Source organism: Meles meles, chromosome 3, assembly GCF_922984935.1.
Source record: "Meles meles chromosome 3, mMelMel3.1 paternal haplotype, whole genome shotgun sequence".
NCBI lineage: Eukaryota > Metazoa > Chordata > Mammalia > Carnivora > Mustelidae > Meles > Meles meles.
This window is the reverse complement of record NC_060068.1, coordinates 57,612,737-57,633,891: the sequence shown is the minus strand read 5'-3', so window position 1 is coordinate 57,633,891 and position 21,155 is coordinate 57,612,737. Positions and strand designations below refer to the sequence as shown.

Here is a 21,155-nt window from a genome sequence, read left to right as displayed (position 1 = left end):
TACGGTCCGGTGCTGGTGAAAAAGCGCAGCTTACGAAAACAGGAGACTAATTGGGTCATCTCATCTTCCATTTTCTAAGTAGGTGGTTCCAAACCCTGACTGAAATTAGAATCACCTGGAAAGCTTCAAAAACCCAGATTGAAATTTAGTCTGGGACGGGGCCCAGGCATCAAAAGCTACTTACTTTTAAAGCTCCCAGTTGATTCTAACCGGTACTCAAACTTCATAGCGCCATTGACATCCATGGCTAATGAAGTGAGTTCCTGGTCAGCTTAGATCTGAAGATTAAAAAAAATTTTTTTCACCATAAAAGTCACATAACCAAAATCAACATTAAGAAAAAAAGTCTTCTGGGGCGCCTGGGTGGCTCAGTGGATTAAGCCGCTGCCTTCGGCTCGGGTCATGATCTCAGGGTCCTGGGATTGAGCCCTACATCTGGCTCTCTGCTCCGCAGGGACCCTGCTTCCTCCTCTCTCTCTGCCTCTCTCTCTGCCTGCCTCTCTGCCTACTTGTGATCTCTCTCTGTCAAATAAATAAATAAAATCTTTAAAGAAAAAGAAAAAGAAAAAAGTCTTCTCTCTTCCCATCTCAAAGTGAAAACTAAACAAATATCATTTTTTAGCTTCTTTAGCATGCATAGGTAATTTGGCTTTGAAAGACTTATTATTTGGTCTTATTCCTAGATAACATTTGGCAACCAAAAAAAAAAAAATTGGCTGATATTCATGGTCATTGAAGGGAAGGGGCACCTGCTTACAGAGTGTCCTCAACCATTTTAACCTGGCAGCTTCAGGAACTATACCCTGCTCCATCTGCTTAGGCACAGGAAAAGCCGGGGAGCCATCCATTCTGAGCGCAGCTGCTTATGAGGATGAGAATAATTACATTTTTTTTTTTATAGGATTCTAAGATGGTGGGTCAGGGGCCAAATTCTCATAGCAGTTCTACCACTTCGTGGGTTTGAGCCTGTCTCCTTGGTGCTGTTCCCATGAATCAGAAGCATTCTCTTTCCAGAAAGGAATCAGAGGAAGATAGAGCAAGGGCTGCCAAATGAACCTGGCCAGCAGTGGGGTGTTCCGTGTTGAAAGCAAATCATAACCCCCACATCCAGTCACCAAAACACGGATCTAGTTCATTAGTCAAGCTCAGGGTGTTACATTCTTGGCTCATGAAAAAAAAATCTGTGGTGTCCCCACCATGGTTAAGGCTAGAAGCTGACAAACAGCTTGTGGTTTGTCCGATGTCATTTGACTACAACCACATCAAGATATTGCCCATGTGTTTGTTAATTCTAAGTTCCTTAAGCCTGTGAGCTTCTGCCTACACTAGCTGATGGTTAGCTCTCTACTCAGACCATGCCAATTGATTTGTTAGAGTAAACTTCTCTATTGAGTATCGGCTCACACCTTCACTTTGCTTAGATGAGCATTTCTGTTGGACGGGGTTTCCTTTGGGTTTTACTGTCTTGAGGAGGCACTCTTAAAGCTTCAGAGTCCTATTTTTAATATTCTCCGTTAACACAGCCTACATTACCTCGAAGTATATTTAAACTACTCAAATTATATAAATCCATGTGTGTTTCTCTAGACAGTTTGCTTTATACAATTTCTAAATTGTTAATATTTATGATCTTTGAACTCATTCTTAAATTGATGTTATTTGTGTTGTTTAACATACCATATTTTGTGACAAATATTTGTTACTGATTGTAGGCTTCATTTATAGCTTTTTCAAAGATTAAATAAATACCATTTAAGATATGTCAAAAGGAGGGGTGGGGGGGAAGGGGTAATGGGTGATGGATATTAAGAAGACACGTGATGTGATGAGCCCTGGGTGTTACACGCAACTGATGAATTTCTGAACTCTCCATCTGAAACTAATGATGCACTGTATGTTGGCTAATTGAATTTAAATTTAAAAATGTGCTTTAAAAAAGATACATCAAAAGGAGGTTTCTATTACAACAGATATTTTCATTTAATTTATGTTGGGCTTTAGTAATGCAGTACATATTTATCAATTCATAAATTTATATTATCTTTACAGATCAATTAGCAAAAAAAAATCTTCTCACATATGCTTTGGGAGTAATTATATAATTAAGACCATTGTTTTTATTTTGCAGGTTTTATTTGCCCCATGGCTTGAGTGTAGATAAAGATGGAAATTACTGGGTCACCGACGTGGCTCTGCACCAGGTAACCTTCCATTTGGCAGTGATTCAAATAGGACTTAATGGAGTTACGCTCTTGAATGGCTCTAGAGCTACCTGGGGTCTTTTTCTGTCACCCAGTAAGTTGGTTACAAGAAAATGGAACTGCCACATCTGAAATTTTTCTTTTAGAACGCAGGAAAAGCTAATATGTAAATAATTCAGTCACCCTCCTATGTTGGGCCGGCAGGAAATTGCGGGCCAGATGCGAGGCTTCACCGTAACAATTGTGTGGGCCTTCCCACGCTCCTCGGCTCTCCACATGTGTTTTTCTTTTCTGTGTTCCCCAGTCCTAGTTCTGTTTGATCGTTTGTGTTTTGATCACTATGTTGTTGTTGTTTTCCTGAAACCACTTTAATCTTCTGTAAATGCAGGCAAGATCTTCAGGTACAGCCATGTTTATATATAAAACATTACATTTTTGTTGTTTTTAAGAGAAGTTCTGTTTCCTTCACAGAGTAGCCATAAGGTTTCCTCTCAAAAGATGAGCTTTAATATCCATTTTATGAAGAGGTGGCAAAGGAGTATGAAAACTAGCGGGGGAAAACACCCTGGAACTCAGAAGACAAAACTATAAGGGTCTTCAGATATCATCTCAGTAAACATTTATTGCTTGTGTATTGAAGAGCCTCGTACTATTAGCCAAAGAGAGACCCAGGAAAAAAAAAAAAAAGTGAAAAAAAAAAAAGGGGGGTGCCTGGGAGGCTCAGTTGGTTAAACAACTGTCTTTGGCTCAGTTCATGATCCTGGAGTCCTGGGAAAAAGTCCCGCATCGGGCTCAGTCTGTTTGTCCCTCTGACCCTTCCCCTTCTCATGCTCTCTCTCTCTCTCTCTCAAATAAATAAATAAAATCTTCAAAGAAAAAAAAAAGTGTGACTGGGTGGAACAGGACATCCATTCACCACTAATTACCTGGATGACCTTGAGCAGATCACTTAATCGCTATGGGCCTCACTTAAAGAATGGGGGCAGCAGACCAGATGATTTTTAGAGTCCCACCCAGTTCCACAGAGTATCTTCTTATAAATAAATCTCTGGGAGCTTACACTTGAAGTGCCCGTGAAAGTGGCCTAAGTCAGGCAAGAGTGTACCCATAATAACCATGCAAAGCAGGTAAAACTTTTCTTCCTTGTTTAAAAAGGTGTTCAAACTGGATCCAAATGGTGAAGGCAGCCCACTGTTAGTCCTGGGGAGGAGCATGCAACCAGGCAGTGACCAGAATCACTTTTGTCAACCCACCGATGTGGCTGTAGACCCAGACACTGGAACCATCTATGTATCGGACGGTTACTGCAACAGTCGGATTGTGCAGTTTTCACCAACCGGAGAGTTCATCACACAGTGGGGAGAAGGTACTCAATCAGACTCTTGATCTCTAATTGTTATTCTTCGCCAGTAACACTAGGAACTAGTGACTGGCCACCCCTTCTTTCGGATGGAATTGTCCCCTGCAGTGGGGAAAGCAGGAGGGCCTCTGTTTGCATCCAGCTGGCAATTTTCTTATACACACACACACACACACACACACACACACACACACACACACAGTTTTGTGAGAGGAAGAAAGAATGCTACAACCCCAAAACTTTGTCCAAATAGGGAGAAAATCCATAACGTGTTTGTGGGTAAGAGATATTATAGAATAAATGTATAAACTGCTTTACCTTATTTTTACCCCAGGTCCCAGATATTTAACAGTTTACTACCAAAGATTTGGAAAATTAGAAAACTTTAAAGTCAGACTTTGGGTGATGTTACACATTGTGTGTCTGAGGTTTTTCTTTGTTCTGTAGAGTCTTCCAGGAACAATCCGAAACCCGGCCAGTTCAGTGTTCCTCACAGCTTGGCTCTTATACCTCATCTGGGCCAGTTATGCGTGGCAGACAGGGAAAATGGTCGAATCCAGTGTTTTAAAACTGACACCAAAGAATTTGTGCGAGAGATTAAGCATGCATCATTTGGAAGAAATGTATTTGCAATTTCGTATATACCAGGTACTTGATCTTTATTTTTTGTTTTTTTTGCTGTGCCGTTCTCTATCCTTACAAATTATTTGTCCTATCTTAATTTGCTCTTCTTATGAATTTTTTTCTTATTAAGGGATAGAAGATGCTTTAAAGATCAGATCTTAAACTATTTTAAAACTGTTAGTGCCTTGCAGATCATTTTCAACTCATGTGACCTTGTTCTTTTTACAGAAATAAGAGAGCACTTGTAATGGATTCAAAAATTGTTCCCAAATACTGATTTTCATTTTTCCTTAATATGGGTCATTTGCTCTGGTTATTAAATTATTAATATTATTTCTTCACAGCATCAACAGATGGTGTGTGGTAAAAATCAGTACAGTATTCAAAATACTTGTGCTTCACATTTTTTAAAAGAGCAGTGGTCAAGTTTTTTTTTTTTTTTGAGGTAAATATGTAAAGTAAGTGAAGCTTATATTTAAATGCCAAGAGAAATGACCAATAAAATCTGGAATTTTTTTTCTCCTTTTCAAACTAGATTTTCTTGATTTGGAGAAAATCAGAAAAATAATATAAATTTCTAAAATAAGCTCCAGTTGAGTCATATTACAAAATAACTTGCATAAGAATTTCTTTAAATCACGAATACAAATAACCAAAAATATATTTCTAAAATGTACATATAATTTTTATAATACATTTTATAAATATATGTGTACCTCTTTTTTTTTTTTTTTAAGATTTTATTTATTTGACAGAGATCACAAGTAGGCAGAGAGGCAAGCAGAGAGAGAGAGAGAGAGGAGGAAGCAGGCTCCCCACCAAGCAGAGAGCCCGATGCGGGGCTCGATCCGAGGACCCTGAGATCATGACCCGAGCGAAAGGCAGAGGCTTTAACCCACTGAGCCACCCAGGTGCCCCTATGTGTACCTCTATTAAAGTAGCATTGACTATTGGTAGTCCTCCCCATTATATTTACATTTCTTATATTATTAAAGTTACATAGTCTGCCATCTTCCCAAACAGCCCCCAATGTATTTAGGAAATGGAGTAAAGAGACTCCGGTGACCAGATATGGAACAAGTTTGGCTTCCACTAGGAACAAGTAATAATAAAAGACTCACACTAATGTCAGTGAAAAAGGAATTCTCATGTTGGTTTTTACTTCATATGTAAAGAATAAGTTTGGCAGGACCATTCATTTAATAAAGAGGGTGATCAAATTCATAGTGAATAAAAATAAGTCAAATATGAGGAGAAAAACATTAAGAGAAAATATGAGAGAAAATCTGGTTAAAATCAGAATCTAGGGGCTCTTGGGTGGCTCAGTGGGTTAAAGCCTCTGCCTTCAGCTCAGGTCATGATCTCAGGGTCCTGGGATCGAGCCCTGCATCGGGCTCTCTGCTCAGCGGGGAGCCTGCTTCCTCCTCTCTCTCTGCCTGCCTCTCTGCCTATTTATGATCTCTGTCTGTCAAATAGATAAATAAAATCTTTAAAAAATAAAAAAATCAAAATCTAAGCAAAGACACGTGTATTATAATTAGAATTCCCTCTGTAATTTTATACAGTAGTAATTAATGCTGGTAGTGTTGATTTTTTTCTTAGTATGATATGCCAAAGAACCTTTACCTGAAATCATTTAAAAAAGGATAGAAAGATCTTTGACAACACTTTAGTGTGATGTATATTTTATTGCGTTTTAAGTCTTTAAAACACAATATTCAGTCATCTGAAATGTTTGTTTAACCCAAACATCACAGTTTCTATTATTTCGTATAAACACTACTATAATAGGAAATATAATTTTACTACAAAAAGTATTCATGGAATTAATATTAAAAAGATGATCTGATTTTTTTTTTCTCATTTTATTTATTTTTTCAGCGTAACAGTATTCGTTCTTTTTGCACAACACCCAGTGCTCCATGCAAAACGTGCCCTCTCCATTACCCACCACCTGTTCCCCCAACCTCCCACCCCTGACCCTTCAAAACCCTCAGGTTGCCCCAACCTCCCACCCCTGACCCTTCAAAACCCTCAGGTTGTTTTTCAGAGTCCATAGTCTCTTATGGTTCGCTTGGGGAGGGGAAGCGAACCATGATCTGATTTTTTAATTGGAAAAAATAGGTCTTTGATAACCTGAAATATGCATCTCACATTTTCAAATTTCAGTTGTTCAAAATCAGATTATTCGGTTTCTGCGGTAACTTCACTTGCTGCCTTTGTGTATTTTTCTCTGATTCTCTTTGTAAATGATAGCATATTGTACTTATTTTTTGGAAGATCTGATATCCCACAATGACTGACTTAAAGGTTATCACGAGGATGTTTGTAATATCTGTATGTCTCTGTATCTGTATCGCTATCTGTGTATTCCTGATTTCTACTGGCTTCCTAAGTGGAAAAGGCCTAGCAGTTCCTGGTTTTCCTATTTTAAGGAGGTTATGTCTTAACTAACCTGTTTGCCCCTGTTCTTATTATTCAAGATAAATTTGCTTAGTGTTTTAGTTTCTACTTTCGTTTTCAATTATAGGGTCTAGGCTGACCATGCAAAGTTAACTGTGTGTGTGATGTACGTGCATGTATTTGAAGGCCAGTCTTCTCCATACCTTAAAGAAAGATTAACTGGATGTATTGTCACAGGTTTGCTCTTTGCGGTGAATGGGAAGCCTTTCTTTGGAGACCAAGAACCTGTCCAGGGATTTGTGATGAACTTTTCCAGTGGGGAAATCATAGATGTCTTCAAGCCAGTGCGCAAGGTACTCACATACACTGCCTAGGTGTCAGTTATCCTAAGAATAAACTAAAATATGAATCTTGGCATTCAATTTGTACTTGAATGATGTCTAAAAACTTTAAGGAGATATGATAACTTTCTTAGCTACATTTTTAGGATTTTCCTATGAAACTATTTTATTTAGAATAAATATCCTTGTCTGTTCTTAGGTCAGTTTCTTCAGATGCGAAGTACCACTGTATGCGTTTCTAAGGTTCTTAGTAGACTTTACACACCAGAGCAGGTTGGAATTCACTGTAGTTTGAATATTTAAAAAAAAAAAAAAATAGATCTGCTTTCATCCAAGTAGGGAGGATACCACAGTATGTTCAACTGTACTTTTGTAGCTCTCTTTGCTCCAAAAGAAATCTTGTTTGCTTTTTTTTTTTTTAAGATTTTATTTATTTGACAGACAGAGATCACAAGTAGGCAGAGAGGCAGGCAGAGAGAGATGGTGAGGAAGCAGGCTCCCTGCTGAGCAGAGAGCCTGATGCGGGGCTGGATCCCAGGACCCTGAGATCATGACCTGAGCAGAAGGCAGAGGCTTTAACCCACTGAGCCACCCAGGCGCCCTCTTGTTTGCTTTTTGTATGCTGTTACCACATTGAGCAACAAGACTTGAAAATAGCAGTTTCTGGAATTGAATATTTAAGTTCTAAAGGCTTAATTAGGACAGAGACTAAAAGTTAGTTTTAACTTCACAAATGCTTTACTGCTGCTTATTCCAATAGTGCTTTTTGCAAACACTCTGGTTCACTATGCCCATCGCCCTTCTGTCTCTTTAGTGTATTTTCTCTGCAATATGGCTGCCAGAATGGTCAGAATGTTCACATCCCCTGCCTGCATGCACTTGTGGCAGATCATTTTTAGGAAATCCATCCTGCTACAATGATGCAAATAAGAGTTATTTTTCAAAACATATTTCCTTGGACCAAAGTGCAACTGTCATGAAACACTGGACAAACTCTATCTCCATACTCATAACTCTGACAAGATGCTTTAAAATGCCAAGTTTGAAAAAAAACTTCAAAATGCCTTAATATTGGAGAAATTTGTCCGTTAGAATACTGACAGCTAGGCTGGGATTGATCTACTCGGTGTCAGGCACCACGCTAGATACTGAGGGTGTGATGGTGAACAGAACAGGACAGAGCCTCCACAGCCTCTCTCAAATGGAGCTTTAGCAAAAGTTACAGGATCTGAACTGAACCAAACTGCATCTGAACAAAAATTGCAGTACAATTTCCCCCCTTTTTGTAAGTTTCTATTCATACACAATAAACAGGACTTTTCACTCTATTTCACCTGAAAAGCAGTGAGGAAAGAAATTCATTACATTGATAATATTTATTTTACTTCAGTAGTGTTTCAGATCTTTACTGATTATCCAGTCTTCATTGTTTTGCCCCTTTTGAGTTAACTTCCTCGTATCTATTGATACAATGACAGATTTAACTTTCATGTCTTCGCTTTGTATTAGTGCGGTGTTTGCCTTGGTTTTTCTTTTAATGACAATATACTGTGTCAACCAGGACATTAACTTTTAATTCAAATATGCATCAAGAAAGCAAAACTGTGTGCTAGTAAGAAGCTAAATTCTAAATGAGCCTTATTCTCATATGAACCGCCATGAATGAAAACCTCAGAAGGCATTATACCTAAACATTAGCATTCACCAGACATTCAACAATGAATAAGTCATAATATGTAAGTCAGTACAGCCCAATTTGGATAAATAAAGAGAGCCTAACTGCAAGGTGAATTTGCTTTTCCTTTCAATACATAAGACTTGATAGTCCACCAAAATATAGAAATTTGTTTTGTGTTGACTCAGTAAATGAAAACCAGTCTATGAATCTCTCAGAATTGCCATTTAATTACATTATCATCACAAAGCTTAAATTGGGGTGAAGGAAATCATACGGTATGTTGACTCCTGTGAAGAGATTCTACCTTCAAATCAAAAGTCAAGTTTTACATAATGTGTCCGCGCCTCTCTGTGTGCCTGTCTGCCACTTACTTCCCTGGGTACTTTAGTTCTCCCTCTTCTATTACATTCTTCAGAAAAGTTTATGCCTGAACATATGAGCTCCATTTTCATGTCTATGCAGGGAGGCTGAGACAATGGGATGACAAAGAGGAGGTTCTCATTCTCTCAGATGGTATCAAAAATGTATGAGGGCAAAAGATACATAGTTACCTCCCACTTTCTTCTCCCCATAATCACAAGAAAGGCTGTGGTCCCTAACAACTGCTTGCATACACATCCTTCCCATCCTGGCTTTTTTTTCTCTTTCTTTTGCAAGGCAACTCATAGGGAAGGGAATGATCCCTGCCACTCCATCCCAAAAAGAAAAGAAAAGAAAAGAAAAAAAAACAGTAAGCCCAGATTTATGCTGTTTCTCTAGCCTTAACAATGGAGATTAAAATTTATAATATTTGACAGTATTCGAGCTCAAAGTTTCACATAAATACAATTATTTATCCAAAGCTAAAGAGTAAGAGCACAGCTGGATTTAAACACAAGTCTGTAGACCCTAAAATGCGTTTAACCTTTTAACCCCCTGAGGGGCACGTTGGTATACCAAGGGATACGTTAAACTATGACATAACTTGGTGCAACTTCTTAGAGAACTATGTGACTTAATGTAAAATTTAAACATTATTTGGTGTTAAAGCAACATAGTTATGATACTGAGAACACAAATCCCCTATGAATTTTTTTAAGATTTTATTTATTTATTGAATACACAGAGAGAGATCACAAGTAGGCAGAGAGGCAGGCAGAGAGAGAGGAGGGGAAGCAGGCTCCCCGCTGAGCAGAGAGCCTGATGTGGGGCTCAATCCCAGGACCCTGAGATCGTGACCTGAGCCGAAGGCAGAGGCTTAACCCACTGAGCCACCCAGGCCTCCCCTCCTATGAATTTTTAAGATGAAGTATAAGATTTTGAGAGCAAGTTGTCCTGGGCTGTGTCACCAGATGCCCCAGGATGATGCTGTCATTCTTCTTTCTCTTCTCAGTTTGACTTTGTTAGGGAGGGGTACCTAAACAGAAGAGAAAAGAAACCTCAGAAGAGTTTACAAAGCCTGGATTGGAAGATCTTTAAATTCATTCAACTCTGAGATCATCATGCTTGGTCCTGAAGCTTACAGTGTGACTTTCTGTTTCAAATGACACAAAGGAGTAGAAAAGTTCATTAAAAAGATTACAGTTGAATGCTTCTGACTGCAGTAGAAATAGAGGTCCCAAAGTCCTATCCACTATCCTCCTCCTGAGCCCCCTAATGGCCACAGAGTATTTCCAACAGAACCTGGGCTCCCTGGTTCTTTCTGAGAACCACAGGTAGAGGTTTATTGTTATTGTAGCCTTGCATTGATGACATACTGTGATTTATTTAAAGCAAAATCTTTGGCCAATGAATAATTCACACATTTCCCCCCTCACCTTGTTCTATTATATTATTTTTCCTATCAGGAAATATGAAGCTCTTTACCAGCATATGTTTTGCAAATTGGTTTCTAAGAACATATTTTGGTACAGAAGAGGAACTTCCTGTGATTTGCAAGCCTGTTGCCACCTATTAGCTGAACCCAAAATAAAGATGAACATTTAATGACTGGCTTGTGAGATCAACAAGGCAACATTTTGATTTCTGGCTTTCCGTTCTCACACACATTTGTCACAGCTCATTTGGTAGTATGAAGAAATGAGCCTCCTTGGCATGGCTGTCTCATTTTTCTTTTCTTTTTTTAAAAAGATTTTATTTATTTATTTGACAGAGAGAAATCACAAGTAGGCAGAGGCAGGCAGAGAGAGAGGGGGAAGCAGGCCCCCCATTGAGCAGGGAGCCTAATGCGGGGCTCGATCCCAGGACCCTGAGATCATGACCTGAGCCGAAGGCAGAGGCCCAACTCACTGAGCCACCCATTTTTCTTTCAATGTGACAAACTGTTGATGACTTTCAAAGAATAGTATCTCCACAGTGGGTATTGTGCCCCACCTACAGGGAGCTAAGAACAGTAGTTTGCCTTATGACTTCCCTTTGTACTCAGCACACCAGAGTGGACAGGTGCTACCTCTCAAGACTAGAGTCTGGATGTGCTCCTGTTCATACACACTGGTCATATTTTTGAGAACTGTATACTCAGACAGGCCTATGAGCCTCAACAGTGAAAAAAATCATCCATATCCTGCCAGTGGCCACCTGGCACCTTTGAAAGCTTCACATGCCAGACAGAAATGGCAGCAGCACAACATTTTAAGGCTGCTCTTCCAAGAACTAGTTCGGTGGCCTTTTGAAAGTCACAAAATGTTCTCCCCTCTTATGTCCTAATGACTGAGATGGTGGTGATTGAAATGGAAGAATGTCATGAAGAAAGACCTATTGAAACACTGAATATCTAAAATAGGTAAAAAAGAAAATAAAAGAAAAGAAAAAGCCCAAGATGTACTTGGTGGTAACACTCAATTTGTTTTTTTGCTGACTGAAAACACTGCAAGCACTGGGTGTCAGAGAAAAGAATCCCTACATGTCTCCTGGTATGCACTTCAGAAATAGTCTGAATGCCCAGTCTTTGAAGTGACTCTTCTCATCAGAAACGTATAAGTCGTTTTTCAGGAGGCATATGATAGCTTAATGGGAATAATAACAAAAATTAATACTCCATCTTTTTTTTTTACTTGTGTAGATTAAAACAGGCAAATGTGATAGTGATTAAAAGAAAAAAGAAACATGAAGGCAAAAATACAAATAAATAGGTAGCTAATGGAACACCAAGTAAACAAAACTGGAAAACAGTAATTTCATAAATGTTCGCTTTTAAAAGACTTGAAAGTCAGTGCTGAGGGTCCCTTCGCATTTTCCAACGGATAGAATGACACGTCATGGAGTTGATGCCCAATGAGTGAGTGAATGTCTCTTCCTGGCCTAGAGGGGCCTGGATGGAATTATAGTTTGATTAACAGGCTTACTGTTTTATTGTGTGCTTTGCTTTGTTTTCCCACCTTTTCCCAAAGAATTCAGGGAGAGGCTCACCCCCCTCATATGTGCTTCTTCTCTCGGCAGCACTTCGACATGCCTCATGATATTGCTGCGTCCGGAGACGGGACCGTGTACGTTGGAGACGCTCACACCAACACCGTCTGGAAGTTCACCTTGACTGAAAGTATGGTGTTGACAGTATTCCTGTCCGTATCTTCCCTCAGCTTTTTTTTTTTTTATTATTTTATTTATTTATTTGACAGACAGATCACAAGTAGGCAGAGAGACAGGCAGAGAGAGAGGGGAAGAGAAGCAGGCTTCCTGCTGAGCAGAGAGCCCAATGCGGGGCTCGTTCCCAGGACCCTGGGATCATGACCTGAGCCAAAGGCAGAGGCCTAACCCACTGAGTCACCCAGGTGCCCCTTCCCTCAGCTTTATTGCCTCAGAGCATGTGCAAAAATATTTGCATTTCCTTCCCTATTTTCTGATAGGAGTGGGAAATCAAAATATAATTGGCAGTTGATAAAAGACCTGTTCGGTTTCGTTTCAGGGATTAAATTAATTTTTAAGAAGTAGAGAAACAGCTTCCCCGCCACCCCCAACCTGGCAGTTATCCCCTTGTTTCCACAGATACTCCACAGGAAATTCTTGATGCCTGGAGTAATGTCTGTTATGTCGAAAGCCAGTGTTAATTCCAACTTAGTTCCAGAGGGAGATGATGGCTTTGGCAAAGCAGAAGGGCTGACTGGCTTCCACGCTGGTATCACTTCCCGTGTGGCTCTTCAGCTCTGAGTAGCTGCTGAGCATTGAGGAGGGCCAGCCTCGGTGTCAGACACAGATTATCTCAAGCAGGAAGCACTCTGCGTTTTCCCTTTAGACAGCAGCTTGTTCAAAATACCAAACTGTTATTTCATGTAACTCAGAAGTATGTCTAGGGACAGAAGAGCGTCCCTCTTGGGACCAAGCCAGCTAATGTGGGGATTTTCTAATTGCAATTTGGACCTTATTTTTAATTCTTGCAAAAGTATTCTAACCTAGCTTCTGATATTGTACTAAAAAACATACGCTTTCTAGATTCAACCATAATAAATGCTTAATGGACCACAAAACCCAAAGTCCGGAGATGCTTTTAAAATATGGCAGAGTCGAACCGTAGGAGAAGATGGAGTTAAGGAAGAGAATGGTAAATCTGAGGTATCAGGAGCGGCAGCAGGCAATTTTTGATAGAGAAATAATAAGGACATTTGGAATTGATGACGATAAATACTAATTATAACAAGGGAAAGTAAAAGTTACAGCAAATTAAAAAATGTAAGTTAGACCAAAGAAAAGTAAAATCAGGAGTCCAAAAACTTTAATCAGATATCACACAGATCTTAGAGCCCAAGTAAATTTGGTAACTGCGATCTTCACAATTGTCCTTTGAGTGGCTTTTGCCATTTTGTAATAAGGACCCAGCTAAGGTTAAGTGCACAGAAGTATGCGTGGCCTTTTCCACTCCAGCAATAGCTTCCCGTTCCCCATGCAAGTGCAGCCTTCCCCCAACTCCCTCCTCAAAGAGGAACCAGAGGGTGTAGGCAGACAGGAAAGCAAAGAGAGGGATGGATAATTCCCAATTCCAAGACTGAGCCCAGGTTTTTAAGAATTAAAAAAAAAAAATGACTAACTTTCAAGCTAGAAAAGACCTCAGAAATCTATACCGCACCTTCATTTCACAGGTAGCAAGATGATACTTAAACTCACTAAGATTCTGGTCTAAGGCTCTTGAGACCACCCTCGTGCTCTGTACTCAATAGAGATGCATATCCAAGTCCTCTGGGGGGCTTTCATAGCACACATGGCCAGACCCCACTCAAGATCTATAGAAAGAAGAGGAGTGATAATATGTGTATGTTTTGGAAAGGCTTCCCACGCTGAGAAGTGCTGCAGTTTAGCATTCAACTTTGAAAGAGAAGAACCCTCTGTGTACTCCAAAATGCACCTGAATAATAAATCTGAGTAATAGTACTTCTGGAACAGTAAGACTGCCATCAGAGGCTACACGAAGGTATCGTGTATTTGCATTCTAGTATTTAACTAGTCAAGTCTATTTATGTGAGCTAGAAGATGATCGAACATGGCAGAATTAGTAACCAGCCTAGATGTCCACATGAAAACAGAACCACTTGATATTTCAGAAATAACACATTATCACGAACTCCACAAGGACAACCTCACTTTAAATATGAAGAGTTTAGAAATAGTTCAGTTTTCGCTAGGAGATTTTATCCAGGATTCATGGGCCTGGCACTTAATCAGTGGTTTGTCTTAAACTCTTTTGTAATATGATAATGCCTTTGATGAATTAAGGAAATATTTTCCACCGAGCAAAATTAATGTCAAAAATAAGTTTTCAAGGGTTTTTTTTTTTTTTTTTTTTTTTTTTTTTGAGATTCTGATTTTCTTTTTCCTCTGCTGTGCTGTTACAGAAATGGAACATCGATCGGTTAAAAAGGCTGGCATTGAGGTCCAGGAAACCAAAGGTTGGTCTCTTATGACTCTGAAACCCAAGCTCTTTGTGCTGAATTCTTCTATGGCTCTCACTGCACTTAAAAAATGCCAGACTAAAAATACAATGTAATCTGGTAAATCTTCCATAACTTCTATTGTGTACTGAGCCTTTAAACCTGCATGTTGCCACTGTTTTCTCTGATAAATGGAGTGGTGCTAATGAACTCAGATTCACTGATTCTAGATGATAGAAAGTGATTCTGTAACAAGTGGACCAGAGACATTCAGAGAGAAAAAAAGGAAGTCAGTCACTTTAAGAAGTACGTTAACCTCAGGCAAGCGGAAAAATAACATCCAGTATACTGGAAAAGGCCTTCCCTAATGGGCTCTAGTCTAAATGAGTGAGTTACTGAGATAGGGGCCTGAAAAGATAAGCTGCTCCCTAAGCTCCAATCTAAGTACCATTTTCCGCCAACATTTACTGAGGGCCACCTAAGTATAAGGCACTATAAGGGGCTTAAGGGAAATGAAACTGGGCCTGACTTCAAGAGACTTATAACCTATAAGGAGTGTGTGTGTATGTGTTTGTGTGTGTATATGTGTGTGTACATACCTATGCATATATACAAATAAGTATAACTTCAGTATATACTGTCAGGAATGGGAAATGGAATTTAGCTACTGGTAAGCAACAACTGGCTTCCCAGTAGAACTGTTTTCTCCCTGTCCAAGGATCAGTTTATATTTGTACATGTTCTCCTATCTGCAGGATTTTGACCTGGTCATGTGAAATTAAGAACTCACTAACAGTGCTCCTAATGTTAAGGAGCAAAGTGATTCCACTATTAGTTGCTTTACAAATGATTCACCTACATATTCAGACCTAACCCTAGGCTTACTTGTTTTCCTTTCTCATGAAAGCAGGTGGAAAGAGATGCAGAGAGGCAAGAACCAAGAGGGAGTTTAGGGATTTTATGTAGGCAGATAAGAGAATATAGCCTGCTCAAGGTTGAGAGGGGTAAGATAATGTTATAAAATAAGTGAATAGCAACTGTTTGGCATTTGCAGACATTCAACCCAGGTGACTCAATTAAGTGACATTTATACCACACCCATAACAAAGAGTACCCGATCCTCTATTTTTCTATAATTGTTACATATACAATTATTGGTGAGTTGTTTGTTCTAGAATCAAGATATTATTATTAGTAATCGCTATCACTTATGGAGCACAAACAATGAGCTATACAAGAATTACTAAGTTAACTCCTTACACCAACCATGTGATAATTGCTATTATCCCCATTTTATGTATGAGGAAATTGAAGATCAGAATTACTACTGAGATAGTAAGTGGCAAAGCCAGACTTTAAATCACAGTTTGGCCCCAAAGCCTGTTCTCTTAACCACTGTTCTTATGCTACTCAGGAGAGATGAATACCACCAATTCATTTACCATAAGTTCTTCCCAGAGCTACAGATTGGGGATGGTTGAAGTTTAGTCTGAGATCTCTGGGATTTCAGAGTGGCCTCAAACCATTTCTGTTTAAATAAATCCCGCTTAAAAAAAAAAAAAAAAAAGAATCCTAGATTATACTGCTTGACTTGTTGAGAACAGCTCAACCACACTGACCCCTTTTTGCCTGGCCAATAATGAAGGATGAACAGGGTTCTCCCCAGGCCATTTCCTCTATCCTCATTGCACATCAGTGACGGCGTTTGGTCGGAAAACCTCCCAGCCTTGTGGAAGAACTCAGGAGTTCAAATAGTAAATGTTCTTAAAGTATCTTGTTATGACAGTCCCGTTTTAATATCTGGGAATATCCAGATGCAAATGGTTTGTTCCAGTCCTCTTTGAACCCATATGACTCTCATTAAGTCTTTCTTTTTTTAAGATGATTTTCTTATTACAGAAAGGAATAAACATCGTGCTAAATCCCCGCAAGTTTGTCTTTTATCAAAATCTGGAAGCTTAACTTAAACCAATTCTTACAAAAGAGAGGGAGAAACGTCCCAGATTTAACAGCCTTGTAAATTTCCGACTTTGAGTAACCTCTGATGACACTTGCCTCCGCTGCGAATGGTCACAGGACTGATGAATTATAACAGTGTTTTGGAACCAGTGTCGTGTTCACAAGGAGGTGCAGGGATAAGAGAATTTGTGATGATCAAAAACTGAGGAAAAGGATTTTCAAATAAAGTTGCTAGGGACAAACGGATATGCCAGTGCCCCACCAAAATCATAGCCTTCACTCCTCCCTCCCCAAAGTAAAAGATGATGATGCTGGATCAATCTCAGTAAAGCAAACAGAAACTCCTTAGTGCTGTTAGTATCTTGGGTCTTACAGAGAACAACACATTATAGGGGAGGGACACGGCATTAAAGAAAAAAAAGGGGAAGGAGGGAGGGAAGAGAAGAAGGAAGGAAGGAGAAAGTAATCTCATTGGTGCTATATGTACTTTCCCTGTTACTTCTAGTAGGCCATCTAAAATTTTCAGCCTTCAGTTCTGTCTGTAATGAACTGGGTATTAATTGCTGGGTTCATGTATTAAGAATGTCTCTCCTTTACTGTCTGAGTTATTCCAATTCCCACTGGTCTCTGGACTTCTCCCCCTCTCTCCAAGGGAAAGAAACAGGCACATGCTTCTATGTGTGAGCTCACGCAAGAATACACCTAGCTTCCCTGTCTAAATTCAGTGCTTGAAGAAGGAAAAATAAAACTTTCTATACATCTGCTTTTCAAAATTATATTTATTTCCAAGTATCTATAAGGATACCAGAAGAGCTTATTTGAAGACATTGTTTTCAGTGGAATACAGCTGGCATCTTAGATGATAGAAAACGTCATATGAGGCACTCTCTACCTTCCAGAAGCCCCAGGTTCTAGCCAGTGTTAGAGCTTCTTCACTGTTCCTTCATCAGGGATGCTCCAAATTAAAGAATTTAATTTTTAATTAAAGAATTTCAGATAAGAGAGAAAGAGGAAGAATTTTGAATTATTAATGCTTTGAATGAAATTCCTAGAATCGTAAATCATAACTATTTGTCAGACTTTTTACTCCACTTATAAATGTTCCTGAGAAAGAACAACAATATTGTTTTGTTGTTGGTTTTTGTTTTGTTTTTTTGTTTTTTTTTTTTAGACTGGGAAATTTAAACTTTTTACCCTCTTTCTTTAAAATGTAGAGTACCTTTGAAAAATCTAAGCGTACTTCAGTGGGTTTCAAAAGTGAGAATGTTCAAGTATTTTTAGTAGATGACACTCAGAGAACCAGGAGTGTGGGAATCGAGAATTTCTAATGTGCAGAGTGTGTACCTTAGCAAGTTCATTACTGCCTGACCGCCTTCTCAGCACGCTCTCTGTGAATGCTAAACCGATTCCGTTAGTCTGTCACCTGCTTCCTAGTTCTTGTTTCCTTTTACTGGAGCCCAGTCCTAGCTCTGCCTCCTAAAGGAAACTAGATATCCTCTGGTACAGCCATTGTCTTTGGTGTAGGTAAACCACTAATGACAAAAAAATGCCACAATTCCTCTGGTTATAGTCACCTTCCTACAGAAACAAATCCTTCTTTCAAGGCAGTGAGTTTTGACTACCAAGCTACACCTTTGTTCTATTTTTTAACCCTATCCTCTATTTACTGTTACTTTCCTACAGAAGTATAGAAGGAGCTTAAATAAAACAGAACAATTTGCATGTCTCTTCCACAGTAATGAAGAAAAAGATACAACAGTTAGTGAGCAGGGAGAGTGAGAATCAAACTTAACATTCCTCTTGGAAACAGCTCTAGACAGGTTAAATGTAAACCATCTAAATCTACAAACCAATCCCTTTCCTTCTCTCCTGCTGAAGTTTCAAGAGCCACTCCAGTGGACACAGAAGAAAAATAATGGCCTGCCCTTCACCATACTCTAGGGAGGGAAATGAGGACTATGAAGCCATCTGTAAAATGGTGATACTAACAGTGCCCACTCATAGGCTTGGTGTAATGATTAAATGAGAATATTGCCTGAAACAATGCAAGTGCTCAGGAGATACCATTGAGACCATGACAGAACAAACATGGAAGTAAAAACTGGGACCTGCCATGTGTGTGCATCACAAATTGTGTTTATAGTGTCTTGAGTAGTTTGAGCAATTCTTGCTGGGAGAAATGTCCAGCGAGCTACTAAGCTTGCCCCTACATATAAACATTAACCAAAGATTTTCTGATAGTGTTAAACCACCTATTCCTGCCACTTGGTCAAAAGTTCCGTGAGGCCATGTGATACACTCTGTATCGTAGGGCAGAAGGGCACACCGAAAAACTGAACTTTCAGAAATCTTGTGAGCCTCTTGGCAAACATGTGGTTGTAACTGCTAGCCTTGGCACACTAGGGTTTTTGTACGAGTACACGAATGTGCTTCTGGAGGGCAAGAACGTCACAAGGCTCAACCTCATTTTCAAGTCAGTAGTTATTAAAATCCCTGAAACAGCTTATATGGTTTCATTGTATCAGTTCCCCAAAAGCACTTTAGGCCCAATATCTGCCCAATACTGGTCAATATCAGAGAATTGTTCTATAAACTATTTTCATCAACAACAGTATGATATACCATACATCTGTGTGCCCTCATGGCTGGCTGGGAGTTGTATAAAAGAAACTGAAAAGGTTATTTTTCCAATTTGTAATCCTAGAGTTAATGTGTGCAACTATGCATGTGATGTACCAGTAACTCATTGAACATTAACAAGATTCAAAAACTTAAGAGTCCAGGAAAGAGACTTCTTAAGCACCTTCTCTAAGATAAGCGTTTACACTCAACAGTTTTACGAAAGAGGTGTTTTTTCATCGTCACAGTTCTACAGATGAGGTTGCGAAGGCCCAGACCATTTAAGTAACTTGCCCAAAGTTACACAGCTAGTTCTGTAGGCGAACTGGGATTTCAGTTCAGATTTACATAACTCCAGTACGCACACCAATTCTTTGCCCTGCGCCATGCTGCCTGTTAATTTCAACCTTAAAAAAAAAATGCAAAAGGAAGGTACCTCTTTTATGGAATTCTAGTCCAAGAGGAAACAAAGGGCAGACTCAAAGAAAACCAATTTAGAGGTACAAAACCATTGAGTGGGAAGTACTGATTACAGCAGTTCATTGTGCCCTGGTAGCTTGGTAGATTCAGATACTGAAATGTGAACCCCCACATGCATTGACCTCAACAAGTTCTTTATGAGCAGTTGTTGATTTGCCTGGGCAGGGGTGGGCGGGAGGGTTTTGGAGTCTTTGAGTCAGTTGAATATTGTGAACTCTTCTTTCCCCGAAGAATCCGAGGCAGTTGTTGAAACCAAAATGGAGAACAAACCCGCCTCCACAGAGTTGCAGAAGATGCAAGAGAAACAGAAACTGATCAAAGAGCCGGGCTTGGGAGTGCCCATTGTTCTCATTACAACCCTGCTGGTTATTCCGGTGGTTGTCCTGCTGGCCATTGCTTTATATATTCGGTGGAAAAAATCAAAGGCCTTTGGAGGCAAGTAAAATGAGCCCCTTGAACTTGGAACCTACCTTTGAAAGAGTGTTTGGCCTGATTATCCTCAAAGTCTTGTCGTGATTTTTTTCAGTGTTTTTTTTTTTTTAAGTGCTCTCTGCCTTTTCTGGTGTTATTGTATATGTTCCATATATCGTCTGCAGTTAGTATCATAGTAGGAAAATATCTGAAGCCTCAGAAATTTGGATAGTTAGATTAAAATATAACCTTTAATACTGCCTTTTAGCAATTGGCATAAGCCCAGTTAATGTCTCCATACCAAACTGTGCAGATAAGTAGTCAGTATAAATTAGGGTCAGGAAGGAGGAGATCCTTGGTGTTAGAAACAGGCCCACTTCTCAGAATGCCTGGGTCAGACATTTGGGACTTGTCTTTTCCCCTCCTAGTCCTGGCTTTAGCTCCTAGCTGCATGACCTTGGGCAAGTTACTTAATTTTCCCAAGCCACAGTTTTCCTCACCTACAAAGTGGGAATAAAAACAAACTCACGAGATTGTGTGAGGATTAAATGAAATAATAAACATAAAGCCTTTGTCACAGTCTCTGTCACATGGTAAGTGCTCAGTTAATGCCACCAATGACTACGAGGAACAGTCATTGATAATAAAGGACAAAAGTCCTAAGAAGTTGTGGAGGATACCTGTCTTGAACCTCAACTTTCTCCAGAAAGCAGCTTTTTCTATAATACACCATTTGGTAGTTTTTAAATAGGCATGAGTTAGGCCATCAGCCTTCTTTTACCAAACAAGGCAGGGTCCAGTACTGGAGTCAGTATTTTATGAAATCATCATCATTGTATAGGACCCAGGCGCTGAATTCCTTTCGAGACATTCAGATTAACAAAGAAATAATCCAACCCAAGATTCTCACCTCTCAGGAGCAGTCTCTTGGCTGGATCCTCAGGTCCTAAGGCAAGAGTCTACAGCTGCATCTAGGAAGGAATCCATGGGCCAGGGTGGGAGGCAGCATTTGATCAAGAAATAGCATCTGATTCTATTTCAGGCCAAGGCCACCGTGGCAGGGATTCAGTGCCCATGGCAAAGCCCTGACACAGAAAAGGACACAGAAACAAAAACAGAGGAATCCATTTAATAAGTGGTGAAAGCGAATTTTTCTAGGACTGGTTTGCTTTTCATCTGCAATCGATAAAGCTCTGCAAAAAAATACAGTTAACTCTTCAAAAAAGAACTTTGGAGCTCCTG

At 39.5% G+C, this 21,155-nt stretch overlaps 1 protein-coding gene across 19 annotated transcripts in view; it reads left to right on the top strand.

Annotated features, from left to right (window-relative positions):
* PAM (peptidylglycine alpha-amidating monooxygenase) overlaps positions 1 to 21,155 on the top strand; it is a 154,446-nt gene that overhangs the window by 129,431 nt on the left and 3,860 nt on the right. For 10 of the 19 annotated variants that reach the window (XM_045999635.1, XM_045999634.1, XM_045999633.1 and 7 more), the window contains 7 exons: positions 2,129 to 2,201; positions 3,357 to 3,567; positions 4,009 to 4,209; positions 6,826 to 6,941; positions 12,025 to 12,124; positions 14,409 to 14,462; positions 19,734 to 19,937. In XM_045999635.1, the coding sequence (XP_045855591.1) occupies positions 2,129 to 2,201; positions 3,357 to 3,567; positions 4,009 to 4,209; positions 6,826 to 6,941; positions 12,025 to 12,124; positions 14,409 to 14,462; positions 19,734 to 19,937 (959 nt within the window). The remainder of the gene's footprint in view (positions 1 to 2,128; positions 2,202 to 3,356; positions 3,568 to 4,008; positions 4,210 to 6,825; positions 6,942 to 12,024; positions 12,125 to 14,408; positions 14,463 to 19,733; positions 19,938 to 21,155) is intronic. The other 9 variants (XM_045999639.1, XM_045999637.1, XM_045999636.1 and 6 more) reach the window with 1 other exon arrangement.